At 40.7% G+C, this 13,821-nt stretch overlaps 1 protein-coding gene across 6 annotated transcripts in view; it reads right to left on the bottom strand.

Moving 5' to 3' along the window:
* Positions 1-13,821, bottom strand: part of LOC145347631 (polypyrimidine tract-binding protein 2) — a 63,855-nt gene that overhangs the window by 25,872 nt on the left and 24,162 nt on the right. For all 6 annotated transcript variants that reach the window (XM_080195275.1, XM_080195273.1, XM_080195276.1 and 3 more), the window contains 3 exons: positions 8,507-8,650; positions 6,689-6,853; positions 6,499-6,609 (listed from right to left, as the gene is read on the bottom strand). In XM_080195275.1, coding sequence (XP_080051401.1) covers positions 6,499-6,609; positions 6,689-6,853; positions 8,507-8,650 — 420 coding nt within the window. The remainder of the gene's footprint in view (positions 1-6,498; positions 6,610-6,688; positions 6,854-8,506; positions 8,651-13,821) is intronic.

Below are 13,821 nucleotides of genomic sequence, written 5' to 3'. Positions count from 1 at the left end.
TTACGAAACCAGAGGGGTTTAACCAAAAACGAAAAACTGAATGAATGCAAAGATTAGGATTCACAATTCAACTTCCATGAATTCTTGCAGTTCATTTTTCTGCGAACAAGAGATTGTTTTACTGCAAGTTGATTTGGTTTATTTCATTCTTTTCACAAAAATTCTCTTATGTTGCATTATCTTTACAGTTCTTGAATGTTCTTCATTAAGCTGTCATATATCTATTCTGCGTTCATGAACTACACACTGAAACCGCCTGAATGTTTTGTCTAGCTCTACCTCGAAATGCTGACATTCTTGTTGAAAGCATTCTCAGATTCCATCAGCTGAATTCATTATTTAGTTATGTTTGTAACAATCATCTTTGGTTTCCTCCTTTTCCACGATGTGGACCTCTTGGTGCACTATTCGTATGTTCTTCCTCATTCCCTTAGGGGTGCCTTCCAAAACTGGAACTAAAAAGCATGAACAAGACGTGGCAAAGCAGAGCTTTGAAGTACGGCCCGGTAGCATTGGTACAATGTTTGGGATCCAAATGACTTGAAATTTGTTTGGTCTGGTTAATCTTATTAACAACAACATCATTGTTTGCTGATGGTCCATTTGACTCCTGAGTGCCATTTGGTATGAACCAGAACCCAAGGAGAAAATTCTAGCCAGATGGCTTCTTGCCCTCTGGATTCAGCAATTTACACTGCTCTTTGAAGTCAGACAACTAAGCAATCATAGAGACTTTGTTGCTGATCTCCGTGCTATCCCCTTTCAAAGCCAGACTCTGAACCATTCTGTTCAGATTCTAGTTCTTGATCCCCATTTTGTTTCCACGAGTATGGTTTTCAACGCCCAAGACCTTTAGCTAGACGTGCATCTGGAACTGATCTCTTTTCAGATTTGGAGCATGTTCAACTGAAAATTCTTCATGAGCTGACTGTTCTTCAGGGCAAGCAACTAATTTTTCTGCTGTGTCAAGCCCTCTTTAGCTGCTTTAAGAAATTACTGAATTTATTTCAAATTTCAGCTGAGGCAACTTGATAATTCTTTTCATTCAGCTCAAAAATTTTTTTTTTTTTGTTTTTCCTTTAGTCCAAGGAGTTATACACTTACCCAATTCAGCTTTAGCAACTGTTGCTGCTTCTTCCTGACATTCCAATTTGCATTCATGAAAAAGTTATTTTCTTCTTGTAGTTCTGCAGTAAGAACAGTGGACCAGCTTTCTAAATTTATTTTAAAGCTGCTTCCTTCAATTTTGCATCATTGGCTTTGAACATTGTTGCGCTCTGCTTTGCCACATCTTGTTCACACTTTTTCAGCTCTAGTTCAAGTTATTTTAAAGCCTCTCCAACTGACATTATTTCTTCCTCCTTTGCTTGATGCTCCAATGTTATATTCATCCAGCAGAACTTCCAATTCCTCTGGCAAATTGTAGAGATCATCACAACTTTTTCAAATGCCTTTTCACATCCATTAATGGCAAAACAAATCACACTCAAAAGCCAATCACACTTGAACTATAAAACAGCTTTTAAATTACCAAAGTAGTTGTTAAGGGAGTGATTCATTTGATTTCTTCCATTTTCTTTAATAATACATGTTGTAAGTAATAACAGTCCATATTTCCATTTGCTACAGAAGTGGATAAAAAAAATTTTGGAATAACTTTAGTTGCAAAGTAGGGCACCCCAGAATGCCTAAACTGTAGCCTTCATATATCACACAACAAGAATACCATAAAGCCTTTGTCCATGCAGAAATTTCATTTGTACATTTTCATTAATCCACATATATCTAATTTATTCATAGGGTTACAATTCCGTTCACCAGATGAGATTCATGGCCAAACCTTACAGATCAACATACAAAAAAAATGCCTATATCCCAATTCTTTACTTGTTGACATTTGGAGAAGCCACTCTTCACTGGTGCTGTTCAGGAATGAAACACATCTACGCACAAGATGAGGCTTGGACACCAAAAGCATAAACTCAAAACTAGAGCTGGATCTTGAGGCATCATGTCAGTAAGGACTTCTTCAGACAAGGGGTAATGGGAATCTGAACTTGTTCCTCCTGCATTACCCATTCTTCTTCCCTTATGTCCCATGCCCCTCCACCCACCACACATGCATGCACAGGTCCCTTTGTACCCAAACACAACTCAGTTCTGAAAGAGTTCTTTGGTGTGTGCACACACGGCACCTGTGCATGCATGTATGGTGGATGGAGGGGGCACAGGACATACAGGAAGAAGAATGAGAGAAACAGGTTCAGATTCCCATTACCCCTTGTCTGAAGAAGTCCTTAGCGACATGATGCCTCAAGGTCCAGCTCTCGTTGAGCTTATGCCAACCTTTCAGGATTCCCCCAACAGAGCAAACAGTTGCTCTCTACCTACCCAATTCGAACACAATATTTTTCTTAAACATCTCAATTAGATCACCCATGAATCTTTACTCAAAGGAATACAAGCTTAATCTATGCAATCTGTCTTCATGATATAACTCTTTCTACTTTTGATTTCTATTCAATCTGCACTTCAGCCCCTAATAGAAACCATATCTGACAAATTTATTAAGAGTTTTTTTTTAGGTGACAAGCAATGTGGATAAAGGGGAACTCATGGATGTGGCATACCTAAGATTCCCAGAAGGTATCTGATATGGTGCCACTTGCAAGGTTACAACACAAAATAAGAGCTTATGGTGTAGGGGATAACATATTAGCATGGATAGAGGATCGATTAGTCAACAGTAGGCATAAATGGGGCATTTTTGATTGGTGAGATAAAATGATTGATGTGCCACAGAAATTAGTGCTGGGGCCTCAATCATCTACAATCTATATTCATGAAGGAATTGAACGTATGGTTGCTAAATTTGCTGACAACACACAGACAAGTTGGAAAGTAAGTTGTGAAGAGGAGATAAGAATTTTGTAAAAAACATAAATAGGTTAAGTGAATGGAAAAAATGAGGGGAAGTGAACTTGTCCAATTTGGCAGGAAGGAGAAAAAAGTAGCATATTACTTAAATAGGGAGAGATTGCAGAACTCAAGGTAGAGAGGGATGTGTGTATCCTGGCATATGAGTCATAAAAAAGTTAGCATGCAGGTTCAGCAAGTAATTAGGAAGGCAAATAGTATGTTGTCATTTATTGGAAGGGAAACAGAATATAAAAATAGGAATGTTTTGCTAGAAGGTATACAACAATAACACGTTGTATAGGATATTGATGAGTCATATCTCAAGTTTTGGTCACCTTATTTAAGAAAGGACATAATTGCATTAGAAGCAATTCAGAGAAGGTTCAATCAGTGGACTCTGGAGAAGGGGGTTTTCCTATCCTAAGAGAAAAGGGTTAGGAATTAGGAGAATGAAAGGTGATCTTACTGAAACATACAAGATCCTGAGAGGACTTGGCAAGGTGGGTGCTGGAAGGGTATTTATCCTGTGAGAGAGACTAGAATTAAGGGAAACAATTTTAAAATAAGGGGTTCTCCCATTTAAGACGGCAAGATTGTTTTTCTCTCTAAGGGCCATCTTTGGAAATATCTCTGTCCCAGAACGATGGAGGAAGGGCCATTGAACATTTTTACGGCTACATTAGATATTCTTGATTAATAAGGGAGTCAAATGGTAGGAAGGAAAGTGGAGATGAGGCCACAATCAGATCATCCATGATCTTATTGAATGTTGGAGCAAGCTTGAGGAGCTGAATGGTCTACTCCTCGTAATTAAGCACGTAAACATGAATTTTCTGCAGATGGCAATCTTTAGGAATCAGTGAACTTATGAGAACCAACACTGCATTCTGCAGTTGTTAAAATCACTTAAAAACCTCAGAATAGCTTACCACTTGTTACTGATAGTACTCCAGTTCATAATTTAGAGGGATATGATGGGTATGAAACTGGATTGGTAATCCAGAAGCCAGGACTAATGACCAGGGGGCAGGAGTTCAAATTCCATGTTGGCTCCTCGTGAATTTAAATTCAACTGAAATATAAATCTGGAATATAAAGCTGGCATCAGTCAGGACGACCATGACACTATCAGATTGTCACAGAAATCCATCTAGTTCCCCAATGTCCTCAAGGAAAGAAAACTTGCCACTGTTACCAAGTCTGACCTGCATATGACATCATATCCACAGCAACACAGTTGACTTTTATTTGCCCTCTGAACTAAACAATTTTTTGATTTATTATTGTCACAAGTATTAACATAGTGAAAAGTATTGTTTCTTGCATGCTATGCAGGCAAAACATGCCGTTCATAGAGAAGGAAACGAGAGAGTGCAGAATGTAGTGTTACAGTCATAGCTAAGATGTAGAGAAAGATCAACTTAATGCAAGGCAAGTCCATTCAAAAGTCTGCCAATAGCAGGGAAGAAGCTGTTCAAGTCGTTGGCACGTGACCGCAGACTTTTGTATCTTCTTCCCAAAGAAGTCAGAAGAGAGTATGTCCAGTGTGTGCGGGGTCCTAAAATGATGCTTTGCTGAGGCAGCGGGGAGTGTAGACAGTCAACAGATGGGAGGCTGGTAGCTATTAGCAAATCAAGAGGTCAACTCACTACCACCCTCTCAAGAGCAATTACACAATAAATGCTGACTGCACCAATGACACATGACATCATGTAAATGGATAAATTATCTGGTCCTGGAAAACTAATTTTACAATTGTCTACTATCAAATTTTCTCAGACAAAAATTCCACAGTACGAGGGGCTGCAAGCAAGAGGATCATGGCAGACGACAAGAGTGGGACAGACGCATCAAATGAAAGGATTGACGAGTGGACCGCAACGCTGAGTGATAACTTCAGGCTCCAGGAACTGATCTGTGAATTCCAGCTGTTAATGCCACCTGATTAATCACGTCAGACTTGGCTCTCATCTGTTAATTCCCCGTATCCTGGGAGAATCTACCAGTTATTTGCTCGTGGGCTAGAGGCAGCAGACCTCCCTTAACCATCAGTATGTGTGTGGCTGTAACAGTAACTGAACTGCTGCATGGCGAGGGAATAGAACACTAAACCCATCTTTTATTTCTTTACTTGTTCCAATAGTATCTCTCTATGCTTTGTCCCATCACATCATTACTCTTGTGTCTTCCACCCTAACACAGGCCTCCTCCCTTTTCCTCCTTCCAGCCTCTTTCCTTGCCTCTGGACACGCTTATATCCTGCCTCTTGCACGAAGTATATTTCTAACTTTTTACAGTTCTGATGAAGGTCACTGACTTGACTGAACTCAATTTATCTCTAAAGAAACTGCCTGACCTGTCGAGTATTTGACGCAAAACTTTATAGTTCCGTGGCAAACTGAGTTGTAAGAAAGTACATGCAAAATACAGGCATGATTTGGGAAGCTTCACGGCCAGCTTTTTGAGTTTGCTTAAGAAATTAAGATGCTGAAGTAATCTCAGTTGTACATTTTTATACTTGTTGATAACGATTTGACACACTATGTTCTCTTAGGAGCACAACAGCTCCACGGCTATTTTTCTTTTAAAATTTAGAAGTACGTTACATAATTTGGACATTTGGAGTTTTTGTTTGCACAGTAATTATTTTAACTGATAAATAAACAAAAGCTAGTTAAAAGTTGGAACTGAACAGAGAAAGTGTGAAATTGCCTTGTGTTGGAAAATTTTAAAAAAGGGATAGATGGTTATACTTGCAAATTATAATTGTGTTAACTGGTTCTTGCAACTTGATTTAAAAAATAAGTTTTGTTTAAAAATAAATCAACCACTGAGTTTATTGAAAGAAGCCTGGCTAAAGTCTTTTTAATGCTGCGTCTAGCAAAGGTAGATAATGGGACATTTTGGTGAGTAAATTACTGACATTTAAACTAATAGTGCGGTGGAGCAGCGGGCTAGATAAAATACGTACTCCTCTAATCCCTATCCTAACAGTTCACGTCAAAATTTATTTTCACATTGCTTGTAGCCAAGTAAAACAAGAATGTTAATTTTGATTTCTGGACATTAAATGCATGGTATTCCACTGGTTGTAACATTTTACCTTCAAAAATAAGCAGCCATGTAAACAACTAAATCCAGCACTGGCCTTAACCAGACCAACTAGCCAAAAATCCCCTTTAAGTGTAAAAACCATCACCTGAAACCTACAGCCATAATCTTGTTCCACTGAAACCCATTTGCCCATCTTTGCAAGGGACAAGGGCAGCATGGTGGCACAGCAGTTAGCACTGCTGCCTCACAGCACCAGTGACCCGGGTTACATTCCCGGCTTGGGTCATTGTCTGCACGTTCTCCCCGTGTTTGCGTGGATTTCCCCCAACAGTCCGAAAGACATGCTGGTTCGATGCCCTGGCCATGCCAAATTCTCCCTTAGTGTACCCAAACAGGCTTGGGAGTGTGGTGACTAGGGGTTTTTCACAGTAACGTCATTGCAGAATTAATGTAAGCCTATTTGTGACACTAATAAATTTTAAGCAGAAATGCAGATATAACAAAGTTTCAGCTGTGCCCACTTACCAGTTTTGCTTGTTGCGCATTCATGGGATCAGAATATTGCAGTAGAGCTTGAAATTGATTATTCTTTGTAAAAGTAATGATTTTCAATACTGGCCCAAACTTGGAAAAAATCTTTAAAAAAAAGAAATGCAATTATTGTCCATCAAAATAAGTTACAATCTACACAAAACTATGTGGACCATAAACATACCTGATAAAGTACATCCAGAGTGACCGGATAGTACATGTTGTCAATAATTACTCTGAGTACTGGGCTCTGTGCTGGCGTCACTGCACTCTCGCTAACTGTAGTTCCGGTAAGTGGGGTACTTGCTGTCTGCACAGCAGTTACGGCTTGAAGAACTGCCTGGGCACGCTGAAAGCAGTAACAGACAAATTAGTTTTCCTATTTCACCCCAATTTTGCTTTAAATTATTATTTAAGAATATATTTTCTAAACTGACCATGAAATCCAGCATGGTGGTACAGTGGTTAGCACTGCTGCCTCACAGCATCAGGGACCCGGCTTGGGTTACTGTCTGTGTACAGCCTGCAAGTTGTCCCCCTACCATGTCTGCATGGGTTTCCTTCAGGTGCTCCCATTTCCTCCTTCACACCAAAAATGTGCGCGTTAGGTGGACTGGCCATGCTAAATTGTCCAATAGTGTCAGGGGATTAACAGGATAAATATATAGCGGTACAGGGACAGACCTGGGTTCGACTGTTGTCAGTACAGACTCAATGGGCCAAATGACCTCCTTCTACACTGTAGGGATTCTATGAAATCATTTTTATTTTGCCCAAACACAGTGAGAACATGCAAACTCCACACAATCACCCAAGGCCAGAAATGAACCTGGGTCTCCAGCGCTTTGAGTCAGCAATGCTAACTACTGGTCCACTGTCTTTGCCAGTTTAAAAAATGCAATCTAATTAGAAGTCAAACAGTTTGCCAAGTCTTTTAAGCATTAAATTCCAACTAGGATGCTATTTACATTATTAATTCAATTGAGCAGAATTGGAAATTTAAATGTGCATAATAAATTATTGATAAGGCACCTCAGAAAAGGTTAAAATACAAGGTAAAGGTTCATGGTGTAGAATATTAGCATGGATAGAGACAGTTACTAAGCAGACAGTAGGGATAAACGGCATTTTCAAGTTGACAGGCTAGCGAAGTGTCACAAGGATCAACTATTAATAATCCAAATTAACAACTTGAACAGGGACTGCGAGTAAAATATCCAAGCTTGCTTACTGTGCAAAGCTAAATGGGAAGGTAAGCACCAAGAACACAAAAATGCTAAAAAAAACATTAAGCAAGTAGGCAACAGGATGCCAAGTGAAGCATAGCATGGGGAAGTTGGAGTGTTGTTCATTTTGGTAATAAGAGGAGAAAAGCAGGATATTTTTGAATAAGATGTAAAACAAAGAAATGTTGATGTTCAGAGAGGCTTTTACAAGGATGACATTAGAGTATAGGTGCAGGAGGCATAAAGGAAGGTAAATGGCATGTTGGCCTTTATTGCAAGGAGATTGGAGTAGAAGAACAGGAACTCTTGTTACGATTGTAAAAGGCTTTGGCCTCCAACTCTAAGGAATGATATATTTGCATTAGAAGGTATACGGCAAAGGCTTAGATTGGTTCTGAAATAAGGGTTTTAACCTACCACAAGAGGCCAAGTAAATTAGTCCTATGCCCTCTAGGAGTTCAGAATGAGAGATGATCTAATCTATGATTAATGGATACTGGTCTCGGCTGAAATTTCAAAAAAAATTATACACTGCATGTATTCGAAACGACCATATTATTGATTTCCTTTGCAACACTATAGTCACCAGTCAGTAATGTTTGAAGTTAAAATACTTTAGTATTCAAATTTAGGAATGGAAGCATATGATTTTTTAAAAATCATCAGACATCCATTCAAGCCCCAAGTTTCAAACACGTAATTCCAATAAAAGGGATCAGACGAGTGAAAAGGTATGAACATGCAGCATTTTTACAATCAATGAATGAAATAACAACCTGGTTTAAAGCATTGTCTGTCTTTAATTCTTTATGGTTTGAGTACTGGATATAGATCGGCTGGTTCCGAAGATGAGGCGTTACGGCAGTATAGTAATTCACCATGGTGATAGCTGCCTCTTCAGAAGCCATTTCCAAAAAAGCCTGGAGGAGCACACAGAAAACACATTAAATAGTGAGTTAAAACATGGCAATTCAAACTTTTAGACAATGTCATCAAACTAATACTTTAATAACACCTGTTTCAGAGTGAAGAACTCTTTATAATTATTAACTTCCAATGCCGTAAGAATTTAATTCTTACAACAAGGACCAGGTGCCGCATAGGAGACTGTTAAAATAAGTGCCCATGGATAGAGGGTTGGCTGATTGGCAGAAGGCAGAGAGTGAGGATAAAGGAGCCTTTTTCAGCTTAGCAGCTAGTGACGAGTGGTGTGCCTCAGGGTCAGTGCTGGGACAACTTTTCACAAACATACTAATGATTTAGAGAAAGGAACTGAAGGCACTGTTACTAAGTTTGCAAATGATACAAAGATATGCACAGGGACAGGTAGTATGGAGGAAGCAGGGAGGCTGCAGAAGGATTTGGACAGATTAGGAGAGTGGGCAAAGTGGCAGATGGAACACAATGTTGAAAAGTGTGAGGTCATACACTTCAGAAGGACAAATGAAAGTACAGACTAATTTCTAAATGGGAAATTGCTTAGGAAATCAGAAACACAAAGGGACTTGGGAGTCATTGTTCAAGATTCTCTTAAGGTTAACATGTAGGTTCCGTCAGCAGTTAGGAAGGCAAATGCAACGTTAGCATTCATATCAAGAGGGCTAGAATAAAAGGGCAGGGATGTATTTCTGAGGTTGTATAAAGCTCTGGTCATACCCCATTTGGCCCCATATCTAAGGAAGGATGTGCTGGCCTTGGAAAGAATCCAGAGTAGGTTCACAAGAAAGATTCCTACAACTAAAAGCTTGTCGTATGAGGAATGGTCGAGGACTCTGGGTCTGTACTCACTGGAGTTTAGGAAGATGGGGGAGGGGGGGAATCTTATTGAAACTTACGAGATACTGAGAGGCCCAATAGAGTGAACATAAGAACATAAGAAATAGGAGCAGGAGTAGGCCAACTGGCCCTTCGAGCCTGCCCCGCCATTCAATAAGATCATGGCTGATCTGTCGTGGCTCAGTTCCACATTCCCGCCCTCTCCCCATAACCCTTAATCCCCTCTCTCATCAAAAACCCAACAACCCGCATCTTAAAAATATTTAGCGAGGCAGCCTCCAGAGGGATGTTTCCACTAGTAGGAAAAACTAGAATCAGAGGGCACAACCTCAGGCTAAAGGGACGATTCTTTAAAACAGAGCTGAGGAGGAATTTCTTCAGTCAGAGTGGGGAATCTGTGAAACTCTTTGCCGCAGAAGGCTGAGGAGGCCAGGTCACTGAGTGTCTTTAAGACAGAGATAGATAGGTTTTTGATCAATAAGGGGGTCAGGGGTTATGGGGAAAGGGGGGATGATGGAGCACAGTTGCTGGGCCGAATAGCCTAATTCTGTTCCTATACAAAGAACAAAGAAAATTACAGCACAGGAACAGGCCCTTCAGCCCTCCAAACTTGCACTGACTATGCTGCCCAACTTAACTAAAACCCCCCACCCTTCCAGGGACCATATCCTCTATTCCCATCTTATTCACGTACTTGTCAAGACACCCCTTAAAAGACATTACCGTATCAGCTTCCACCTCCTCTCCTGGCAATGAGTTCCAGGCACCCACCAATCTGTGCAAAAAATCTGCCCCATACATCTCCTTTAAAGCTTGCCTCTCGCACCTTAAACCTACGCCCCCTAATAATTAACTCTTTCACCCTGGGAAAAAGCTTCTGACTATCCACTCTGTCCATGCCTCTCAATCTTATAGACTTCTGTCAGATCTCCCCATAACCTCCATCATTCCAGTGAGAACAAACCAAATTTCTCCAACCTCTCCTCACAGCTAATGCTCTCCATACAAGGCAACATCCTGATAAATCTTTCCGAAGCCTCCACATCCTTCTGGTAGTGTGGCAACCAGAATTGAACACTATATTCCAAGTGCGGCCTAACTAAAGTTCTATAAAGCTGCAACATGATTTGCCAATTTTTAGACTTAATAGCCTGGCCGATGAAGGCAAGCATGCCATTTGCCTTCCTGACTATCTTCTCCAGCTGCACTGCCACTTTCAGCGACTTGTGTACCTGTACACGCAGATCCCTTTGCCTATCAATACTCCTAAGGGCTCTGCCTTTTACTGTATATTTTGTATCAGTATTAGACCTTCCAAAATGCATTACCTCATTTGTCCGGATTAAACTCCATCTGCCATTTCTCAGCTCGTCTCTCCAACTGATCTATATCTGCTGTATCCACTGACGGTCCTCATTTGTGTCACTCACAAACTTACTAATCAATCCAGTTACATTTTCCTCCAAATCATTTATACATATTACAAACAGCAAAGATCCCAGCACTGATCCTGAGGAATACCATTTGTCAGAGCCCTCCATTCAAAAACGCATCCTTCCACTGCTACCCTCTGTCTTCTTTGACTGAGCTGTTTTGTATTCACCTTGCCAGCTCACCTGGCCACTATTTCTTATGCTCTAATTCTCAATGAGGATTGCTGGTTGTCATCTTCAGTTCCAACACAGATATATTATACTTTTGCACAAAGCTACCTAAATGTTAAAAATTATACTTTAAACTAGTCCTTTGGACCATTCAGTTCCAAACAATAGTGTATCGAAACATTGGTGATCATGTCCCGTGTTACTCTGCATTTGACAAGTGCTCATCTTTTACTTACCATCTCGCAAAGCTACACAGGGGAAGTATGTTTGCAATATCTGAACAGTAAAATAACAGAAATTCACATTTTCTCACTACAACATATTAGAATCCAGATCTTTGGGCATCCTACCGGCCTGTTTACTCTTAGTCACAAATTAATGCCTTAGAACATATTCAAAGGAAGTTCATGTGGCGTATTTACCAAATACGTCTATTGACATTAGTCACACAGAAAAGGTTTCCAAATGTTTGCACCACTGGCTGGTTAATCACCGGGGAAGTTGCGCATCCCATTCCGGCCAACAGCAAAACTACCCACATTATGTCAGCGGTGGGAATGAGCTGAAGCACGGATTTTGCCACGGGCTAATTAGGCTCATTAATGAACCACTTACAGCTTATCATCCAAGTTCAGCAAAAATTTAGTGGTGGCTCAGAGATCCTTCCAAATTCATGGGTTTCCTATGCCTCTTGAAGGACACCCAGCAAACCCAGCCTGAACTGCCAGTGGCCTTATGGGGCACCCTTTTCTCAAAGGCACTTCAGGTCCAATTGAGGGGTCCAGAATCAGGAAGAGGGATGCCACTGAGAACAACTGGATCCGAGCACTGACGCACTCTCGCAACAACGAGACTGAGAGCCAACTGGTATCATGCAAAGGCTAATGGGTCATTTTTCAGTCGACAAGATAAAATGAAGTACTACAAGGATCAGTGCTGGGATGGCAATTATTTACAATTTATATTACTGATTTGGATGAAGGGACTGAATTTATGATATACAAATTTACTGATGACACAAAGGTAGGAAACCAAGTTGTGAAGGGGATTCTGCAACAGGATATGGATAGGTAAATAACTGGGCAAAATATTGACATGTACAGTTTAATGTGGGAAAACGTGAATTTATCCACTTAGGCAAAAATAGAAAAGCAGCATATTATTTAAATTAAGAGCGATTGTAGAACTCGAAGTTCAGAGGAACCTATGTCCCAGTACAAGAATAACAAAAGGCTGGAATGCAGGTACAGCAAGTAATTGAAGGCAGAAAGAATGCTGTTGGGGGAACGGAATGAATATTTTTTGATACAAGGCATTGGCAGAACCGCAATTTTGGTCTTATTTAAGAAAGAATTTAAATGCTTTAGAAGTAATTCTGAGAAGGTTCATTGTCTGATACTTGGGAAGGAAGGACAAACAAGGCAAGGGAATAACACAATGAACAGCAGGATAGTGGGAAGTAGAGGACCTGAGGGACCTTGGAGTGCATGTCCAAAGGACCCTAAAGGTAACAGAACTGATAGATAAGATGGTCAAAAAGGCATGTGGGATACTTAGCTGAGGCATAGAATATAGGAGCAGGGAGATATGATAAAACTGTATAAAATGTTTGATAGGCCACAACTACAGTACTGTCTGCAGTTCTGGTTACCACAGTATAGGAAGGGTGTGATTGCGTCAGAAAGGGTGCAGAGGAGATTCGTCAGGGTGTTGCCGGCGCTAGAGCTTTTCAGCTAAGAGAGACTGGAGAGGAGAGACAATTAAGCAGAGACATGATTGAGGTGCACAAAATGATGAGGGGCATAGATAGGATAGGTAGGAAGAAACTTCTCCCCTTAGTAAAGGAGCCAATAACCAGGGACAGAAGATTTAGAAGTATGATTTCATATTTTTGTATCTTTTTCCCAGCAGAAGCAGATGGAAGGAGGTCCGGGGTGCATGGGGTACTTGATTATGCTGGTTGCTTTTCCAAGGTAGCGGGAAGTGTAGTCAATGGTCAAGGGATAGGAGGCTGGTTTGAGTGATGGACTGGGCTTCGTTCATGGCCCTTTGTAATTTCTTGCAGTCTTGGACAGGGCAGGAGCCATATCAAGCTGTGGTGCAACCAGAAAGAATGCTTTCTATAGTGCATATGTAAAATTTGGAGTGAGTCTTAGCAGACATGCCAAATTTCCTTAGTTTCCTGAGAAAGTAGAAGTGTTGGTGGGCTATCTTAACTATACTGTCAGCGTGGAGCTTCCCAAGAACAGAATAGCAGGTCTATCACAGAAATGTCAGTATGGGAGGAAGGTGCAGAATTAAATGACTTGGCACTGGAAGCTCAGGTTCATGCCTGTGAACTGATCAGAGATGTTCTGCAAATCAGTTGCCCAGTCTGTATTTGGTTTTCCCAGTGTGAAGGAGACCAGGATGTTGATTTGGACTCTCAGAAACTTGAAGCACTCAATCATTTCCACTTCATCCCCATTGATGTAGACAGGAGCATGACCTCCACTATGCTTCCTGAAGTCAATGATTATCTCCTTTGTTTTGCTGACAGCGAGGGAGAGCTTACTGCCATCATAGCAGTTCACCAGTTTCTCTATCCCTTTCCTGTACATCAGCTGCCTCTGCTCTTCCTCCCATCCCCTAGAGCCTATTAAGTCAAAATGCTTCTGAAGATTCTCCTGCTTTAGGCTTGGACTTGCATTGTCCTCTAGTTTCTCTCTTTG

The sequence above is a fragment of the Carcharhinus amblyrhynchos genome, chromosome 9 (genome assembly GCF_965287045.1).
Source record: "Carcharhinus amblyrhynchos chromosome 9, sCarAmb.v2.hapA, whole genome shotgun sequence".
Classification (NCBI taxonomy): domain Eukaryota; kingdom Metazoa; phylum Chordata; class Chondrichthyes; order Carcharhiniformes; family Carcharhinidae; genus Carcharhinus; species Carcharhinus amblyrhynchos.
The sequence above is the reverse complement of the archived record's forward strand: the minus strand, read 5'-3'. Positions and strand labels throughout refer to the sequence as shown.